This window comes from Neovison vison, chromosome 1 (assembly GCF_020171115.1).
Source record: "Neovison vison isolate M4711 chromosome 1, ASM_NN_V1, whole genome shotgun sequence".
NCBI classification, from domain to species: Eukaryota; Metazoa; Chordata; class Mammalia; order Carnivora; family Mustelidae; genus Neogale; species Neogale vison.
The window spans coordinates 24,092,458-24,112,291 of record NC_058091.1 but is presented as its reverse complement, the minus strand read 5'-3'; the positions used below and the strand labels follow the sequence as shown (position 1 = coordinate 24,112,291).

General features: G+C 37.7%; 1 protein-coding gene across 1 annotated transcript in view; it reads right to left on the bottom strand.

The window, feature by feature from the left end:
- SEC63 (SEC63 homolog, protein translocation regulator) overlaps window positions 1–19,547 on the bottom strand; it is a 71,021-nt gene extending 51,474 nt beyond the window's left edge. The window contains exons 1-2 of the mRNA XM_044244579.1: window positions 19,315–19,547; window positions 2,058–2,157 (exon numbers count right to left, since the gene is read on the bottom strand). Of these exons, the coding sequence (XP_044100514.1) occupies window positions 2,058–2,157; window positions 19,315–19,438 (224 nt within the window). The 5' untranslated portion in view covers window positions 19,439–19,547. The remainder of the gene's footprint in view (window positions 1–2,057; window positions 2,158–19,314) is intronic.
- Window positions 19,548–19,834: the final 287 nt, after the last annotated feature.

Here is a 19,834-nt window from a genome sequence, read left to right as displayed (position 1 = left end):
CTCCCCTGCCAGAGCCCTTACTAAACTCTATTATCATTACTTGTTCACTTGCTGCTTTCTCCCACAACTGTTAGGTTGCTGAACCACATCTATTTGTTAATCACAATATATCAGTTCCTGGTATAATGGGCACACAATGACTACTTATTGAATGAATAATGAAAATAATATACATGATAATTTTTAACTCAAACCCGAAAGTCTGCCATACCTTCGATATGCTACAGAACATGTGAATATCTATAAGTTAATACTTCCACATTTTGTTTTGCCAGTGCCCCAAAGGCTAAGAAAGCTCAGAAAACAAAGATAAAAGTAAAACTGAAAATCACTAAAACAAGACTTAAAAGCAAACAAGGGTAGAAGGGAGAGGAAATCAAAACACCTAGGATGAACTATAACCCATGAGAGATGCTCCACATGTTGCACCTGGCTCTCAGAGAAGAAGGAAGGAAGAGAGGATTAGAGAAGCTCATACCAGAAGCCCCAGGCTGATGAAAACTAACCACCAATAAAATCACACTTTAATTTCCTGAAAGCTACAGCAAATGTGGAAACAGAATGGATTTCATCATGATCTACACCCAATTTTTTAGAAACATATTTAGTCCTGTGAAAAGATAAGCATTTTCCCCTACATAAAGCGTCACTGATCAACTTTGTGAAGTCTTGCGCTTTTTCTTTTAAAGTCAACTTCCAGAAATTAGAGCATTACACCATGACTGCTTAATTGTGAAACAATGCTTTAAGGTTAAGTAGCACAAAGGTTTTGATGTTTCCGACCTTACCTAAATTATTACCCAGTTATCTGTTTAATTCTTCCTCACTTACAAACATCCCTTAATCTGTGCTTCCATTTAAGTAAAGCAATTTACTAATCACTAAACAGAACTTCAGAGTTGGGTTTTTTCCTTGAAAACTGGGGTTCAGATACCCACAAAGTATTGATCAAAACCTAAAAAGGAAGAGATTGGGAGGCCAAAAATATTTGCCTTGGTACCTCCTGAAACTATAATTTAAAATGAGAAGCAAAAGCAAAGAATAAACAGTGAACATAAAATACTCTTCTAAAAACTAATTTTGCCTTTTAGTTTCACACCAATGAAGAACTCTTAACACCAAAGCTAAAATTTCCCTCCGTCTGCACAGGAACTAAACTAAGCAAAGTAAAACCTTACAAAGAAAAACCATTTAAACCCCTTGAAGTTACACAGATAAGTTGAAACTACCATCATTTAAGCCCAGATTACAAAATAAATGGTTCTACTTTTACTAATTTCCTCTGCTAGTTCTTCCCCTATCTACTGGATGGACAGATATAAGTAATTCATAAGATATAATCCTCCAAAAATGGCAACTCTTTCACCTATCAGATTCACCTGTTACTGCAAAATTGATGTCTCAGAGTGAAAACCCAAAGCCTAGGCTCTAAACCAGCATACCCCATAGCCTTATAAAGTCAAACAGGCCTGCTCTAATTAAACATGCTAATGGCCTGTTTAATCAAACTGGACTACCAAAATAAAAGGTCCTGCTCTACCACTTCTAGCTCCAGGACCCTGGTCAAGTTACCTCATCTTCCTTTTAATTTCTTCATCTGACAAAACAGCAAAAAAATCTACTCTGAAGTTAATAATAAAATTATGAGATAACACACAAAGCCCCAGCACAGCATCTAGCGTACAGTATGTGCTCAATAAACTTTAAATATCACTACAAAAAATGCAAACTTGATTATGTTACCTCCCTGCTTTTGATAATCTTTTAAAGATTCCCCCATAGTATTTAAGGCAAAATCCAAATCGTGACAAGATGTACAGATCTTCCTTCAAGGTTTGACTTCCCCTTCTCCCTTCCTTCCCAAGTCAGTACATTCTCTCTCCTTTGAACTTCTAAATCACTCTGTTTAGAAAGCTCCCAAATTCACATCTTACCCCCACCTAATGCTACAATTTCTTTAAACGTATGTTTTATTCATCACTATGCCCATATTTTATATGTTACCTAGCAAAGAATAAGCACTATGTACTTTTTTTTTATTGAAACCAATTACTTACTTTACTGTAGGAATAATATTTGGCTGAGGTTTTAATAACCGTAAACGATACCACATACATCTTCCATACACTTTTCTGATATTCTTTAATCGAATTTGCTCTGTCAAAAAAAAAAAAAAAGGTGGTAAGTTAAAGCATTTGTCACACTGAAGGCAAAACCAATTAATACCATACTAACCTTTATTACCATGCTAAAATTTTACTGAAGTATAAAATACTACCTACTCAAATAATCTTTAAGAAAAACTGACAATATTAGTTAATTTTTCTGCCACTCGGAACAAATATCAATCTGGAAAATGTTGTTCAACTACCAGGCAACCATTTTCATGTGTGACTTAAATAATTTCTAGTTAAAAAATGCAAAAACTGAATTGAACCCAAAATATTTAGTCACATAATCAGCAATTTCTGAGAAATGCTCCCTCTTCCTTTCCCTTTTACTACAGAAGGCACAAAAAGTATAAAATAGTTGAAACATGCAGCTTATTAAGGAAGCCAAAGAGAAATAGTATTGTTCAATTATGAGAATAATTATGTTAAATTAGAAGTCACCCAAACCCATAAGAAGTTAAATTAGGTTCACATAGGAGTTAAAGAAACGGCATTATTTTAGTAGCGAGGAAAAAATCTTCAATTCAATTAAAGAGACAGTAAACCAAAGCCAAAATATCATGTATTGTTTTACTAAACTCACTATCATCACTCGAATAACTTTCCCAAGTTTAAAAAAATTAAGTTTTAAAATAAAAATGTACCTTTTCATGAAGATAGCATACAGAAAAGCAAAGGAAAAAACCCTCCCCCTCCCAAAGCTGAAGCCAAAATAAAGGCTTGGAAGGTCAAGAAGGCAATGCTGAAAGGCAACCACAGCCACCAAAAAAAAAAAAAAAAGTAAGAAAAAAGAAAGAAATCTGTGTGTCACCCACCTTTTGGTAGCCCAAGACACTCCAAAGGCAGCCCAAATATTTTCCTTGGAAGAGCAAGAAGCTTGACCACTATGCCATCAAGTTCCCCCTGAGCAATGAGTCAGCCATGAAGATGATAGAAGACAACAGTAATTGTTGTGGTCACTATGGATGGCAAGGCCAACAAGCACCAGATCAGATTATGAAGAACCTCTATGACATTGTCAAGGCCAAGGTCAACACCCTGATCAGGCCTGATGGGAGAAGAAGACGTGTGGTCCACTGGCTCCTGACTATAATGCTTTGGTTGTTGCCAACAAAACTGAAATCACCTACACTGAATCCAGCTGGCTAATACTAAATGGAAATTTTTCCACAATACTAGTTCCACAAAGTAAAAGAACTTTGCATATAACAGAATGCTCCAAAGCCACCATCCCAAGAAGTCCAAATACCCTGTTACCACCATGCTTTGAGGAAAACATCCACACAGGAGAGGTATGTTTTATTAAACCTGCAGGAGGTATCAGAAGCAGGTGTGAAGCAGGATCCATAAAAGGGAAGGGGTGGCAACAGTGAAGGAGACTGGTATTACACAGGGGGACTGATCAAATAAATTAACACATAAAAGATAACTGGAGTCAAGTTTTTCACCGTCAGAGAAGGCAGTTTCACATATGAAAAAATTGAAAATAAGAACAAATCATGGGGTACTGGATAGGAACTCAAGATAACAGTATGAACAAATATCTTTCAATACAGAAATACAGATGTATTCTATAAATATATATTCCCTAACACTATTAAGGGAGCCTAGGAACAGTGGTAAGATCAAGAGCAGTGAGCATATTAACATCCAGATCTAGTTTCTAAATACCATTCTCCACTAATAGGAACAAGGGTTCCAAGTGTCTTTCCACAAAATACTATAAAAGGGACAGGAATAACTCTACAGTGGGAAAATAGAGTAGGCTGAACAAACGTCACCCAAAACGTCCACATCCTAATACCTTGAACCGGTGAATACATTATCTTACATAGCAAAAAAGACTTTACAAAGCCAACTAAATTAAGATGACATGGGGAGATGTATCCTACACTAACTGGATGGGCACAATATAATCACAGGGGTCCTTATAAGGAGGAGGCAGGAGAGTTAAAGACAAAGGTGATATGACAATGGGAGCAGATGCTGGAGTCCTCTGACGATGGAGGGAGGAGTCATAAGCCAATAACACAGGCTGTCTCTAGAAGCTAGAAAAGGCAAGAAAACAGACTCAACTCAAGAGCCTCCAGGAAGAACCAGTTCTACCAACCACATGACTAGCACAGTGAAAGCGATTTTGGACTTCCAGCCTCCTGAACCGTAAGAGAATAAATTTGTGTTGCAATAAGTCATTAAGGTTGTAGAAATTTGTTACAGACGCAATAGGAAACTAATACAGAAAGCCTGGCAGATGTTACCTTAATCAGATGATCAGCAAACATCAACAGCATTGGAGCAAAATGCAATCATATACCATCTGATAGAATGTAGTAAGAGACACACAGAATCAGTTTTAACCTGAATCTAATCGTGAAAAAATACCAGACAACCAAAATTCAGGTTCATTCTACAAAATAACTGGCCTATAATCTTCAAAGTCAAAAAGCTGAAGAACTGTTCCAGACTGAAGGAGATTAAAGAAAGATGTTAATTAAATGTCATGTGTGATTCTGAACTGGATATTCTGCTATAAAGAACTTCACTGAGACAAAACTTAAATAGGGTCTGAGAATGAAGTGGTAATGTTAATATTTTTATTTTCATGGTTAAATCATGGACACTTTTAAAAATATCACTGGTGACTTTTAAATCTGTATTTCATTAAATTAAGCCTCCACAGTCTCCCATTTCAACTATAAAATGAAGGAAATGTTTGAAAAGGTTATAAAAACAATGCTGAATTTTCCATCAACCAGATGGCTTGATCGATTCAAAGGGATGATATTCTCCCAATGTCTCTGACCCAAAAAAAGTACACATGGTTTTCAGCCCCATAGGTTTTTCACAACGTGTACATGTACATTCTATGCCTCGCTCTTCCAGTCCAAAATGTAGAAGATCTTAATCTTTTAGGATAACACTGAAATCAATCAATAAGTACTACAAGCTATGGTTTACACAGTAACACACTGACATTTAGATTTCTAGCACAACTGAATATTCAAGGCACACATTCCAAATCTCTACATGAATGACCTCAAGTCAAAGTAAATACCACAAGTGAAGTCCTTCCAGTACGTTTTTTACAAGATATTTAGAATGTTAAAAAAAAAAAAGTTCATTTATAAACTTCTAGTTGTCACAGCTTGTAAAAATTATATTAAAAACACCATTAACTTGTAGTTTTTAAAGAAATCATCCACATTTATAGAAAAGGGAAACTACAAAGTCATAACTCTGTGGTTTAAAAAACAATGTAACAACGTATTATGATTGCTCTCAGCAGCTGAACATAAAGTTTTTATGTCTGTGGAAACAGTACAGGTTTGGGGGAAGGTTATTATGGTTGTGCTTCATAAGCTATACAATGTCTTAGCTAAAACAGTCACAGGCATCTGTCTATGCCAGAATGATCTGACAGGCTGCAGTGTATCTCCGTGAACTCCTAGCACCATATTCCTAGAACCCAAAGAGCTGAAAGAATGCTAGCCGGAACTTAAGTTTGCAATCCTGTTTGCCTGATTATCAAAAAGAATTTTTAAAAATCACATTATCTACTTGTAGACTTCCAATTTGGCATCTCAAATTTTTTATAAGAAGTCTGAAGAGTTGCAAAAGATGTCATTTTTGACATGGAGTTAACATTTTAAAATAGAATAGTTCCATAACTTTTAAACACACCAATGCAATCTAAATACCTCAGCAATTTCATAGCCACCATCATACATTTACAAAATTTCATGCACAAACCAACCCTTTATTCTACTTCCCCCACATAATTCTATCCTAATGTAGCATATTTTTATCCTGATAAGTCATTTCTTATAATACTGACAAATACCTCTTAAAATTAATTTTTTCTTCCCCGTGACTATTTTTTCCTCACAAATCTTCAAACCTTCAGAACAGTTGAAAGAATATTACAATGAACAATACCCTTCACCTAAATTCACCAAATGTTAACATTTTACAAATCTCGGCCTTACCTCTAGTTTCCTTTTTCTCCTCCCACTCCTTTTTATCTGAACTATCTTCCTGTAAACTGCAAAACATCAATATGCTTCACCTCTAAATGCTTTAGCACATAGTGCCAAAGAACATAGTTAAGTTTATCATACTCAGGTTTGACATCTATTTAGATGTTAATTTGATGCTACTTTTTTTTGGTGCTACCAAGACAGCATAAATATTATAAGTTGATAAATTATTAAAATTAGATTAAAATATCTGCTATGTTGTCATTTATAAGCTTATAAATATCCCATAAATACCAAAATTTATTTTTAAAAGTGAAAAGTACATTTTGCCAATATTAGACAAAATAGCTTTATCTTCTAATTTAAGTAAATTTTGTTAAAACTTGGAAGCTGCAGATTACCTTGAATATTCAATTTACAGAAAATATCCCCTACATAACTAAATTGGCAAAGGCAACCCTCCCTGTTAAATCAATTAGACAAATCAAACTTGGTTAAAAAAAAAAAAAAAGTATGACTCCATTTTTTCAGTTCAAATAAATATACAAATACATTGATATTTTGAAAATTTTAAAAATCACTGAGAAATAAATTTTAGAACATACCTTATAATACAGATGACTTAAATTAATAAAGCTAAATGATACAGAGAGGATATCATGTATTTAAAAGAAAAAAGTACCGTATTTCTCTTTCCAAAATTCAGTGGCTATTAAAACTATTCCTAAATCCCTCAGGGGTCCAAGAAAATAGTACCAAGAGTGAAAAGATTATATTCAATAATCCAAAAAGTCTAAAAGACATTATACATCAGTTTTCTAGCTGCCCAAAGTCTTTCTGCAGTTGGTTGAGAATATATTACCTCACCATGATGATGCTGGCTCACCCACCATTGGGACAATTTTTTTTTATTAATTTTAAAAAATAGGAAAACACATTTTACTATAATAGTGTGGCTTGGTTCCCAGAAGGCTGCAGAAGAGGAAAGGCATGAAAATGATAATTTGTTAGTGAAAAACTGGTAATCACTGCTCTAGACCACCAAAACCATAGCTTCCCTAAATCATCCTAATCTCAAAGTACACTAAAAGAAACTAAAGCTGCTGTTACGATCTGAACTTGAATCTGAACAGGTAGCCAAAATGTGTCATTCTCAAGGTGAGGTCAGAACCAACCATCTGGATTTGGGACAGAGAGGGGGATTGACTAAACACGACTCACCACTGCCAGCACACACAATCACAGGTTACCTAAATTGAAAGGTTTCAGAAACTTGGGTTCATCTGCCACCTACACCAGACAAAGAAATCTAGATAATTTATCAAACGCTGTACTGAAAGGAGAAAAAAAAAAAAAGAATGTGTGTATAGTACAGAATGGTTGTTTACCCTTACAATCACAGAGCCAAGGCGGGGCTCTGGTTCACTGCTGCCACACATCATAAGAGTACTGTACCATATATCATCAGCCCAGAAAAAGACCAAATTCAAAATTCAAAGCACAGTATCCACTGTGTGTATCAATTTCACACTTTATAGTCCAAAACTTTTAAGTTGAACCATTATAACCTGGGACAATCTGTATGCTATTTTATAGTATGTGACTTTTCAAATATGCAAACAAAAATTTTTAATTAAACATTTTAAGTAGAAAAGACATCATCTGTAAAAAGATACATAAGCAAAGTGACCAAAAAACTATTTTCATCTCATTAAGAAATAGGAGCATACTGAGTCAAGATCTTGTCACTTCTCTGCTTAAAAACCTTTCAATAGCTCCCCAATGAATTTTAAATAAACTTCAAGCTTCTCACCCTGGCTTACAGACATGCTTTGCATCTCAGCTCCCTCTCTGACTTTATCCCAGAATATTCTCCTGACCTGGCAAACTCCTGCCACTCTGGTCTTCTCTGTTCATGGAATATGCCCAACTTGTTTTTGCCTTGAAGGCTCTTGTACACACACAACTGTTCATCCACAGTAATGGGCCAAAAGAACAATTCAGACTTCTGAATGACTGGCTTCCTTACGTCACTTGGCTTGAAGGAACATTCTCAGGATCCTACTTCTCTACCCAGTATATAACTCTATCTAGTATTTTATTATTTATATGTAGCATGTCGATCATCGCCCCCACACTAGGATGTAAGCTTCAAGAGAATAGAGATCCCATCTACATTGTTTACCCCACATTCCACTACCTAACACTGGTAAATAATAGGTGCCTAATAAATATTTGTTAAATACATGAATTTTCTCATTTAGACATTCCAATAGTCCTGGGAATATGTATGTACGTATTATACTTTAAAAAAAAACTGAGGCTCAGAGAGGTTAAGTAACTTGCCTACAGTTAAAAAGGGTACAAAGGAATAACTAATAATCATTAAAGAGATAGAGGACAAGAAAAACAAAACTGAAAATAAACTACTGGGATTACACCAAAATAAAAAGCTTTTAAATAGCAAAGAAAACCAACAAAAAGGAAATGCAACCTACTGAATGGAAGAGACATCTGCAAATGATATATCCAACAAAGGGTTATTACCCAAAATATAAAGAACTTACATAACAACACTTAAACTGTAATTCTCTTACAAAAAAATATAGGGATAAATTTTCATGACCTTGGATTTACCAATAGATTCTTAGATATGACAACAAAAACAAAAGCAATAAAAGATAAAATAACTTGGACTTCATCAAAGTTAAAAACTTTTGTGCATCAAAGGACATAATCAAGAAAATGAAAAGATAGAAGATGTGGTGTATATATATACAATGGAACACTATGCAGCCATCAAAAGAAATGAAATCTTGCCATTTGCGATGACGTGGATGTAACTAGAGGGTATTATACTTAGCGAAATAAGTCAATTGGAGAAAGAACTATCATATGATCTCCCTGATATGAGGAAGTGGAGATGCAATGTCGGGGGTTTGGGGGGTGGGAAAAGAATAAATGAAACAAGATGGGATCAGGAGGGAGACAAACCGTAAGAGACTCTTAATCTCACAAAACATACTGAGGGTTGCCAGGGGGAGGTGGGGAGGGAGAGGGTGGTGGGGTTATAGACGTTGGGAAGGTATGTGCTATGGTGAATGCTCTGAAGTGTGTAAACCTGGTGATTCACAGACCTGTACCCCTGGGGCTAATAATACATTATATGCTAATAAAAAATAATAATAATAACTAAAATTAAATTTAAAAAAAAAAGAAAGTGAAAAGACAATCTATAAAATGGAAGAAAATATTTGCAAACCATGTATCTAATAAGGGATCATATCCAGAATATATGAAGAACACCTACAAGTCAACAAAAATAGATTAACAACTCTATTTAAAAATGGGCAAAGGATTTGAATGGATATTTCTCCAAAGAATATAACAAATGGCCAACAGACAAAAGTAATGATTACTCAACATCATTATCCTCTAGGAAATGCAAATCAAAACCATAGTGAAATACCACTTCATCATATCTATTACAATGGCTATAATTCTTTAAAAATGAAAAATAAGTGTTGAAGAGGATATGCAAAAATTGGAACCCATGTATACTGCTGGTAGAAATGTAAATGTTGCCGCTACTGTGGCAAACAGTTCAAAAAGCTAAGGACCATATGACCTGCCAACTCTGCTCCTAGGAATATACCCAAAAGAACTGAAAACAAAGACTTAAACAGATACTATGGCAATGTTCACTACAGCATTATTCACAATAGGCAAAGAGGGGAAACAATCCAAGTGTTCAACAACAGGTGAATAAAATGTGGCACAGTCATACAATGGAATATTATTCAGCCATAAAAATGAAGTTCAGATACATATTACAACATGGATGACTCCTGAAAACATTATGCCAAATGCAATAAGCTAGACACAAAAGGACAAGTATTGTATGATTCCACTTATACAAAATACCTAGAATAGGCAAATGTATAAAGAATAAGAGTTTTTCAGGGGCTGGAGGAAAGAAAGAATGGGGAGTTACAGGGCGCCTGAGTGGCTCAGTTGTTAAGCATATGCCTTCCACTCAGGTCATAATCCCAGAGTCCTGGGATCGAGCCCGGTGTCAAGCTCCCTGCTCAGCTCCCTCTCACTATCCTCTCTGTCAAATAAACAAAATCTTTAAAAAAAAAATTGTTTTTAGATTTAAAAAAAAAGGGGGGGGGAGTTATTGCTCAATAGGTAGAGTTTGTTTGGGGTGATGAAAAACATTGTAAATAGCAGTGATGGCTGCACAACATTGTAAATGCAATTGTTATTGAATTGTTCATCTAAAATGGCTAAAACTATAAACTTTACATTATATATACTTTACCAACATAATTTAAAAAAAAAAAGATTCCACATCAGTAATATCTCAAGTATGTCACTTATCTTCCTATTGCCACCACCACTGTTCAAACCCTCATTATCACCTTTTTTTTTTTTTTAAGATTTTATTTATTTACTTGAGAGAGAGAGAGAGTGACCATGAGAGGGGGAAGATCAGAAGGAGAAGCAGACCCCCTGCTGAGCAGGGAGCCCGACAAGGGACTCCATCCTGAGACCCCAGGATCATGACCTCTGTTCTTTCTCATTCTATGAGATGCTATTACATTAATTTGTATAGGGCACAAGTGTTAAAATATGTTTTAAAACGTCCAAAAATGACATACTGTCAACCAAATCACACACTCTTCAGCTAGGTATATAAGATTCTCCACCACCTGACTTCAATTAATTTTTCTAACCTTTTCTCACTTACTGAATGAATTCTGCTTCAGTGGATCTGTACTTTGAATATATTCCATGCTTTCCAGTCTCTGTACTTTTCTTCATGTGACTTTTTTTAATTAAATATTTTATTAAGTAATCTGTACACCTAACGTGGGCTGCAAACTTATGACCCAGAGATCAAGAGTCACAGCTCCACAAGCTAAGCCAGCCTGGTGCCCCCCTCATGTGATTTCTTCTTCACACTACCCATCCCCACCATTCCACCCATTAAATCTTTCTTATCCTTTAACTGTTTAGACAAAATACCTCTTGATCGCCAATATCATTCCCAATTAGACACAAATACTTTATCTAGCTAATGTGAATAGCACTTGTTTTTACTTTTCTTACATTTCTTTTGTTGTGCTCTGGATAAAATAATTCATGTATTTATCTAATCCTAATCCTCCCGCCCTACCTAGATTACAAACTCTATCAAAACAAAGTCTTGGGTGCCTGGGTGGCTCAGTGGGTTGAGCCTCTGCCTTCGGCTCAGGTCGTGACCTCAGGGTCCTGGGATCTTGTCCCACATCCGGCTTTCCGCTCAGCAGGGAACCTGCTTCCTCTCTCTCTGCCTGCCTCTCTGCCTACTTGTGATCTCTCTGTGTCAAATAAATAAATAAAATCTTAAAAAAGTCTTGTAAACAAGATTTACACTGCATTTATATTCCTATCTTCTGCCCTCCTAGTATAGGCAAACAATGAAGGCTCAATCAACAACTATTAGATTTAATTAAACAAGCAAAAAACCTAAAGCCAAAAAAATCTGGAATCTATGAGAAAATCCAATTCTCAAAAATCAATTCTCAAATGCACTTCTCAAAATGTAAGGAACATCTTTTTAAGAGAATTAATAACCAACAAAACTTTTCAAAGAAAACAATGTGATGGTGAGATGGTGCAACATTTCTTACCAATAATCTCATGATAGCAAACATTCTTTAAAAGGAAGTCCAAGTACAATATAGATATATTTGTTGTGACCTCCTCTATGTCTAAATAAAAAGTATGACTAAGGGAATAAACATCTGAGAAAATGAAAATAAGCCTATCTTTGTTTTTTCAGGTTCTTCCAAAGTCAAGCAAGTATGCAAAATGACCTTCAAGGGGTGCCTGCGGTGCTCAGGTCATGATCTCAAGGTCCTGGGATGGAGCCCCTCATCAGGCTCTCTGCTCAGCAGGGAGCCTTCTCCCCCCCCCACCCTCTACTGGTGATCTCTGTCAATAAATAAATAAAATCTTAAAAAAAAGAGAGACTTAAATAAAAACTATTTTACACAATGCATTTACTAATCCAGTGTTTGTCACCACACCTACAAAGCCTAAATGTACCATAATTCATACTGCTAAGGTGCCTGCTGGTCCCCTCTACTGTGTAGGACTTAAGTGCATATATAGTACATGTCTGATACCCCTTTCTGTCAGGGTAGAACACAGAGGAGAATGACTTTATTTTTAAATGACTCAACTGGGGCACCCGGATTGCTCAGGTGGTTAAGTGTCTGCCTTCCTCTTAAGTCATGATCCCAGGGTCATGGGATGGAGCCCCTACATCTCCCTCTCCCACCCCTCAACCCCCACCCCCATTCGTACTCTCTCTTACTATCTCTCTCTCTCAAATTAAAAAAAAAAAATCTTAAAATTTTTTTAAAAAATTACTCAAAACTTCTCAGATCTCTAGTATCTAGTCTTATGAAGATCTAGTCTTATGATTTAGTCTTATGAAGACTAGATGCTCTAAATAAAATATGGACATTCATAAAGTATACTCCTGTGAACACAATGCTGATACTAGACAGTTCTTTTCTATTCAAATACACTCAATAAGAGCTTGAGATAATCAACTCTATTGTAATTAGAAACCTAGATAAATCAATAGATAAGGTCAATATTTTATTTTAAATAAAAATGATCATCCCCATCCTTTTCCATGCACTCAATCCCAAAACTGATAAAAGTAGGTTATTATTGGGCCAATCACCAAACAGCTTTTTTTTTTTTTTTTAAAGATTTTATTTATTTATTTGACAGAGAGAGACCACAGTAGACAGAGAGGCAGGCAGAGAGAGAGAGAGAGGGAAGCAGGCTCCCTGCTGAGCAGAGAGCCCGAGGCGGGACTCGATCCCAGGACCCTGAGATCATGACCTGAGCCGAAGGCAGCGGCTTAACCCACTGAGCCACCCAGGTGCCCCAACCAAACAGCTTTTAAGAGAGACAGAAATAAGCAAAGACAGAAGTAGGCGAAAATTTTAAATCTGTACTCCACTCTCTCATTCCCTCCAAGGTACTTTTATATTCTATATAAACAGTCCAAACTGTCTTAGAATTTTCTAATCTGCCCATTCCCCGCATTTCAACAGACTAATAAGCCTCTGAAAAGGAGTCCTCCTTCTCCATCCAGTTTTTCCCTACCCAGCAACCACCACCTCCCACAAATCACTCTCCACATAATGTTCCACAAAAGCAAAACTAACCAAGTCATTACCCTACTCTAAAAACTCCACTGTTTACCCAATATCTTACAAGATAAAATATAAGCTTCCTAAAATGGCAAATCTGACCATGTCATTAACTACTTAGAACCTTCCACTGTTTACCCAATAACTTAAAAAACAAAGTATAAATTTCCTAAAATGGCCGATTTACTTCTAAGTGCATATTCAATCTTTACCATTTACTGAACATCTCCATGCTTTTCCATCTACTTTCTCCTACATAAGGAATATACTTCCCCACTTACTTTTTATGACCTATCGCAAATCATCTTCTCTGCATGAAACACCAAATCCCCAAACAAAATTATTCATTCTTGCCATAGCACTTTCCACTTACCATTTTAATACTTACTATAATGTGTTATATTAATTATAGGAGGCTGTATAAGAGTGATAGTTAAGAAGAAAAACTCTAGCATTAAGACAGGTTTGGATCCAACACCCAATCTTCCAATTAAAGGCTATATGGCTTTAGGTAAATTGGTTACCTTCTCCAGGACTTAAGTCTTCTCATTAATAAAACTTGGTAATACCTGGGTCTAGCTCAAAGTGCTATTTTGAGTGCTTTCAGCATACCCACCTTGGGGCTAGCAAATATCCAAACGGACAGCAGTAGAGCTGAGATGAGGAGAATCATAATTATCTGTCTCAAACTGGAGGTGGGGTGTAGGGCCTTACCTACCAAGAGGAAGGACCATGTCTCAAGTCATCCCCACAGGAAGAAAAAAAGAGAGGTAATGAAACTAAAATTACCTCATTACCTTTGAGTGATGGGATTACTAGTCATGTTTGTTCTGCTTTGTGTGTGTGTGTGCTTTTCTGTACTATGTATACACAACTTATTAGGAAAAATGTTATATGCACTGAGAAGTCTGATCCATCACCTAGAAGCAGCATCTAGCACAAAATTCATGCTCTATAAACATCTACTAAAAGAAGGAATTTCTACAGTGTGTTTGATTTTGCAAGGTTTTTTTTTTAAAGATTTTATTTATTTATTTGACAGAGATCACATGTAGGCAGAGAAGCAGGCAGAGAGAGAGGGGGAAGCAGGCTCCCTGCTGAGCAGAGCCTGATGCGGGCTCGATCCCAGGACTCTGGGATCATGACCTGAGCCAAAGGCAGAGGCTTTAACCCACTGAGCCAGCAGACACCCCTGCAAGCACGTTTAGATAACATTTACTGCTTTGCTTCCCATAATCACTACTTACAGGCCATATCATTATTATTATTATTTGTAGAAAATGAGACTGAATTTAGAAATAACAAAATAGGGACTAGGCTGAAACTTAAAACCAAAACTTCTGACTCCCAAATTCAGAGTTTTCTTACCACACTACTAAGCACTAAAAGTGGACTCCCACTCACATTCCCCAGTCAAGGAGCTGAATCACTGAGAGGGGGACAGCTGAATCAATGTTTGAGAGGGGAACAAGCAAAGAATAAAGAAATGTAACTTTTTTTTTAAGTTTCATAAATTCTTTCAAACCATGGGGAAAAAAACCTGAGTATAGTAGAACTATTTGTTTAATCCTCATTTTAATTCTATTAAACAAATAACCCATTGTCTCTATTTTATATATGAGTAAACCAAAAACACAGAAGTTAAATAACCCACTTAAGATCACACTGTTAGTAAAGCAGCAGATCTAGACAGGTTTCAAAACCAGGCAGTTTTGAAAAAGTAAAATAAGGGGGAAGGTCAAAGAAGTTTAAAAAAAATAAGGTTAAGGAGTTAAAAAAACAAAAAGTTGGAAAAAGTAATGATATAATTTATCTCAATTCAAAGGATCAATAGACCTTCACCTATGGAACAAATAAAAGCATGTTCTTGATTATTTGAAATTCTAATAATTACAAGGAGTTTTCTCTTGTCCAATACCATTGCAAACTTAAAATATTAACGTTGTTTTAATAAATATATTCGGCTTTCAACTACAAGAACTTTAGAGAACTGTTCTACAGTAAGTGCTTCTTAACTATATTAAACAAAAAGGCTAAGGCATTAGTGATTTTTGTTTTTAGGAAAAAGCACATATAAAAATTCACCATCTCCCAAAATGACAACTCCAGCAAAAGACCACTACCAAGGGAGTTCTCTTTGCTAGCTACAATCTACAGTCACATAGGTACCTTTTAAAAAACCAATACATGGGAGCACCTGGGTGGCTCCGTGGGTTAAGCCCCTGCCTTCGGCTCAGTTCATGATCCCAGGGTCCTGGGATCAAGCCCAACATCAGGCTCTCTGCTCAGCAGGGAGCCTGCTTCTCCTTCTCTATCTGCCTGCCTCTCTCCCTACTTCTGCCTACTTGTGATTTCTCTATCAAATAAATAAATAAATAATCTTAAAAACAAACAAACAAACAATACATGGCACCCACTCCAGACCAAATAAATCAGAATATCTGGGGGGTGGGTAAAAGCGTTTCTAAAAGCTCCCCAAGTGATTCTAATGTGGAGCCAGGGTTGAGAACCACAGTTTTAAAGAAATCTAAACCCTGTTATTACTTCATCCAGAGCTTTTGTCCATAATGGTCTGAAAAAGTATTCAGTCAACTTATTCAGCCAATTTGCAAACAACCAGGAGAGTAAGATAAATAGGGCCCCTCAACTACTAAAAGGGGTATTAATTTTAAGTGCACTTGGCCAGGTAGATTAGACAAAAATCTAGGCAAAATGATTCCATTAGTGTTCGGGATAATAGAGTAACTTCAATTAACATATCAAATATGCCAATGACCAAGCTACTTCTCTTTCTCAAACCCTAGATTTTACCATCTGTGAAATGGTTCCATGCTTTCTAACGGACTCAAGAGCCCAATAATTCTAGAAGAACAACACTGAAATAACTAAACCTTGAAACTAAAAGACCCACATGAGGAGCACCCGCCTGGGTGGCTGAATCATTAAGCGTCTACCTTGGGCTCAGGTCATAATTCCAGGGCCCTGGGACTGAGCACCCCATGGAGCCCTACATAGAGCCCCACATCAAGCCCCGCATTGGGCTTCCTGCTCAGTGAGAAGCCTGCTTCTCTCTCTCATTCCCCCTGCCTGTGTTCCCTCTCTTGCTGTGTCTTTGTCAAATAAATAAATAAAATCTAAAAAGAAGAAAAAAAAAAAACCCACATGTATCATCATTTTAAAAAACTACACAAAGATTGCTTACACTTAACTTCAAAAATGTATACTTACTAGCAAAAAACCCTTTTCGTGCTTTCCTGCAGAGAGTATCTCTAAAAAGTCAAGACTGCCATAAGAACTCTGAAATTCAAACTCCTATGCCTACATTTTTGTATTTGGTTACAGTTTCACAGGAAAATGAAATAAAATACGTTTCAAATCAAATATTAAAATATCCCATTGTGTTAATCAAAAACACTACTATAGGTCCACATCCTTTATTCAATACCCTTGAGGAAATATTTCGGAATTTTTAAGATTTCAGAAAGACATTACAGTGTCTCCACCTTTATAAGCCCTTGAGGGTCTAAAACAGCACCAATAATCAAACAAATTAATATTCCAAATTAACAGCCATATTAATAACTATTTTCTAAGTGAGAAGAATCAAGATTTTAAGTAGCTTCCTGTTAATACAAGTCACTATACGATTTTGCTGCAAACACCTGAAAAAAATTCTTTTTCAGAGCTTTGGGTGAACCTATTAATTTTAAGATTTCTCTCTGATATTCAAGACATTGCAAACTGAACTTCAGAAAGAAGTCATTATGACAAAAAATCCTTTTAATAGCACTGTAACCCTAAAAAAACAACTCATTTATGATAGATAAGCAAAAATAGTCCAAGTGGTGTCCACCAATTTCATGATGATTAGAATAGCATTTAAGTGTTCACCTTAATTTTCACATCGCAATTGTGAGCAAGACCAAACAAATACATCAACACGTACACATTTACTAAGGCAAGCCTGAAGCCAGATGTAAAGTAGGGGCAAATCAGCGCCTTTCTATCTAGCAATAAGGAGACAATACAAGACCTTAAAGCTAAGCAGATCAGGCTCCCCCACGAAGGAGAAAGTTAGAGAATGCTCTCTGAACTCGAGTTTCTTCACATAAGGATAGAGATAATAATAATAGTACCTACTTCAGGGTGTTTTAAGAGGATTAAATAAAGTGATATTTGAAGGCCATAACTTATAGTCACTATTAATTCCCTATAACTTTTCCAAAGATGGACTATATGCTGAAGGAGCTCAAGTATAACTTGCTGAGAAGTTATCAGGCAAATTTTATAATACAAAACCCACCACAAAAATAGAACTTTCAAAGTTCAAAATCCCAGTGTAGGTTAAAATGACTAATTTCTGAAATGGCTTCTAGAAACACATTCTAACAAAACCTACCTGCTCCCCCAATACCCTTTAGTCTTCCTCACAACCAGATGCACACACAAAGGGTTAAGTGCAAATAAACTACTTTACTAAAAAGTGCATTTTTAACTCAAAATAAAATTATTAGAATGGCCTAGGTTTTGCAGATAAGGGAAACCATTACAATATTAAGACTAAATCATCTATCTACAACCACTGTCCAGAGAAACCAGACAATTTAAATGCACTTGGGAAAAGAAGGCACAAGAGTCCAAAATCCAATTTTCACAAACTATCCACTGAATGAGAAAACTGGCAACTTTGGGCAGATTTCTGCACCTACTGAATATTTAAACTTACAATCGTATGTACTTTAAAAAAAAAAAAAAAGGAATCCTTTGTTACTTATCCTAAATTCAATTTAATTCCATTATGTAACTCAAGAATTTTACAGAATTTGTGAGCCAGTCTTAAAGCATAACAAGTTCTGAGCTGATTCAATGCCTCCCTGTTAACAATCTCCCCAAACAGAGTATCTAACCTGGACAACCTAGACTTCCACCACACCCAACTTCAAAGATGATGTTTAATCAAGTTAGCATACCTCCTGTGAAACAGAAAGCTTTCCCTAAATGTTAACACTCAAAACCTCCTGGTTACTGTTAAATAAGCTATTAGGTCCTGGCAGTTCCCTTACCTTTAAGATTATCACTTGTCATATATCCTAGGACAGCGCAACATAAAATGCCTCGGAACAGAATCTATGTTATTTGGTGCTCTAATCCCATGTGTTTAATGTGAAAAGATTTAGAACTAAAAGCGAATGGACCAGCTACCTCACAACTACCTACTCGACTTAATCCTTCATACTTGCACTTTTTCCGCCATAAACAGGAAACTCCAAAGAAAAGGAAATAGAGAACAGCCTATTTTTGCTAAGGGGAATAACGGCACTGCTTCCAACCCCACAGTGTTAGTGAACAAATGAAAAAGCAACAGGGGACAGGGACGGGGGAGGGGCGGCTGGTGAGCTCAGCTGGGAGTCCGAAGCATGCCACCCGGTTCAGACGGTGCCCAAAACATCTGTAACGACAGCTGCAACAGGGAAACGGGGGTGTGAGGGAAGAGGACAGTGGCTGAGGGGCTCACAGTTGCGCCTGCACGTTCGGCTTCCTCCTTTGCCAACTCTTCTCTCACCTCCCAATCCCCATCCTCCCCATCCCATCCTGCTCCCTCCATATAGAAAAATAACCAATAAAATCAGAGGCAGAGAAGACAAAGAGGCAGGAGGAGGCTGCAAGGAGCGCCCAGAACAATGGGAGAGAGGGAGCGAAGCGAAACTCCTGAAAAGACAATGAAACGGGGATGGAGAGGGGCCCCGAGAGGAACCGAGGGAAACACCGCCGAGCCCGGGCCCCGCCAGCGGCGGACGCCTCGGACGCGAAGCTCGGCCGGCCGGCTGGCTGGCTGGATCACCCCGACGCTGGGGGGCTGGGTTGGACTGGGCGGGGGCGGCGCGGCCCAGAGGGGCTGGCGGGGCCTGCACTGGTCCGCGGGCAGCTGCCGGCAGCACTCACCGGCGTTCTGGTCTCGGGGCCAGAGGTAGTATGTGGCCGGGATCACGATGAGCCCCACGAAGGAGGTGAGGAAGTAGAAGAAGGTGTTCCCGCTGTCATCGTACTGGAACTGCTGTCCCGCCATGGCACCCCCCCCTCCGCCTCTCTCCTCTTACCACCGCCGCCACGACCCCGCTCTGCGCTCCAGCACCCAGCACCCCGGCCCTGTGTGGCGTAGCTCGGACGCTGCCGCCGCCTCTCCTCCCCGCCCCCACGCTACTCTCACGGACACGCCGCCGCCACCGCCGCTGCCGTCGCCAGCTCTCGCGAGAAGAGACAGTTCCCGCCCCGCTCGGTTTTTCCCTCCCTCTGCCTCTCCCCAACACTCTCGCTAAGGCAGACGTGGCGCGCGCAGCCGTGGAACTCGGCGAGGTCCCGCCCTTGATCCCGCCCCCAAGCTATAGCCCCTCCCCCTAGCACTCCTATAGATCCTCCCCCTAGAGCCCCGCCCCCAGCCATAGCGTTCTCCGGTTCTCCCCGC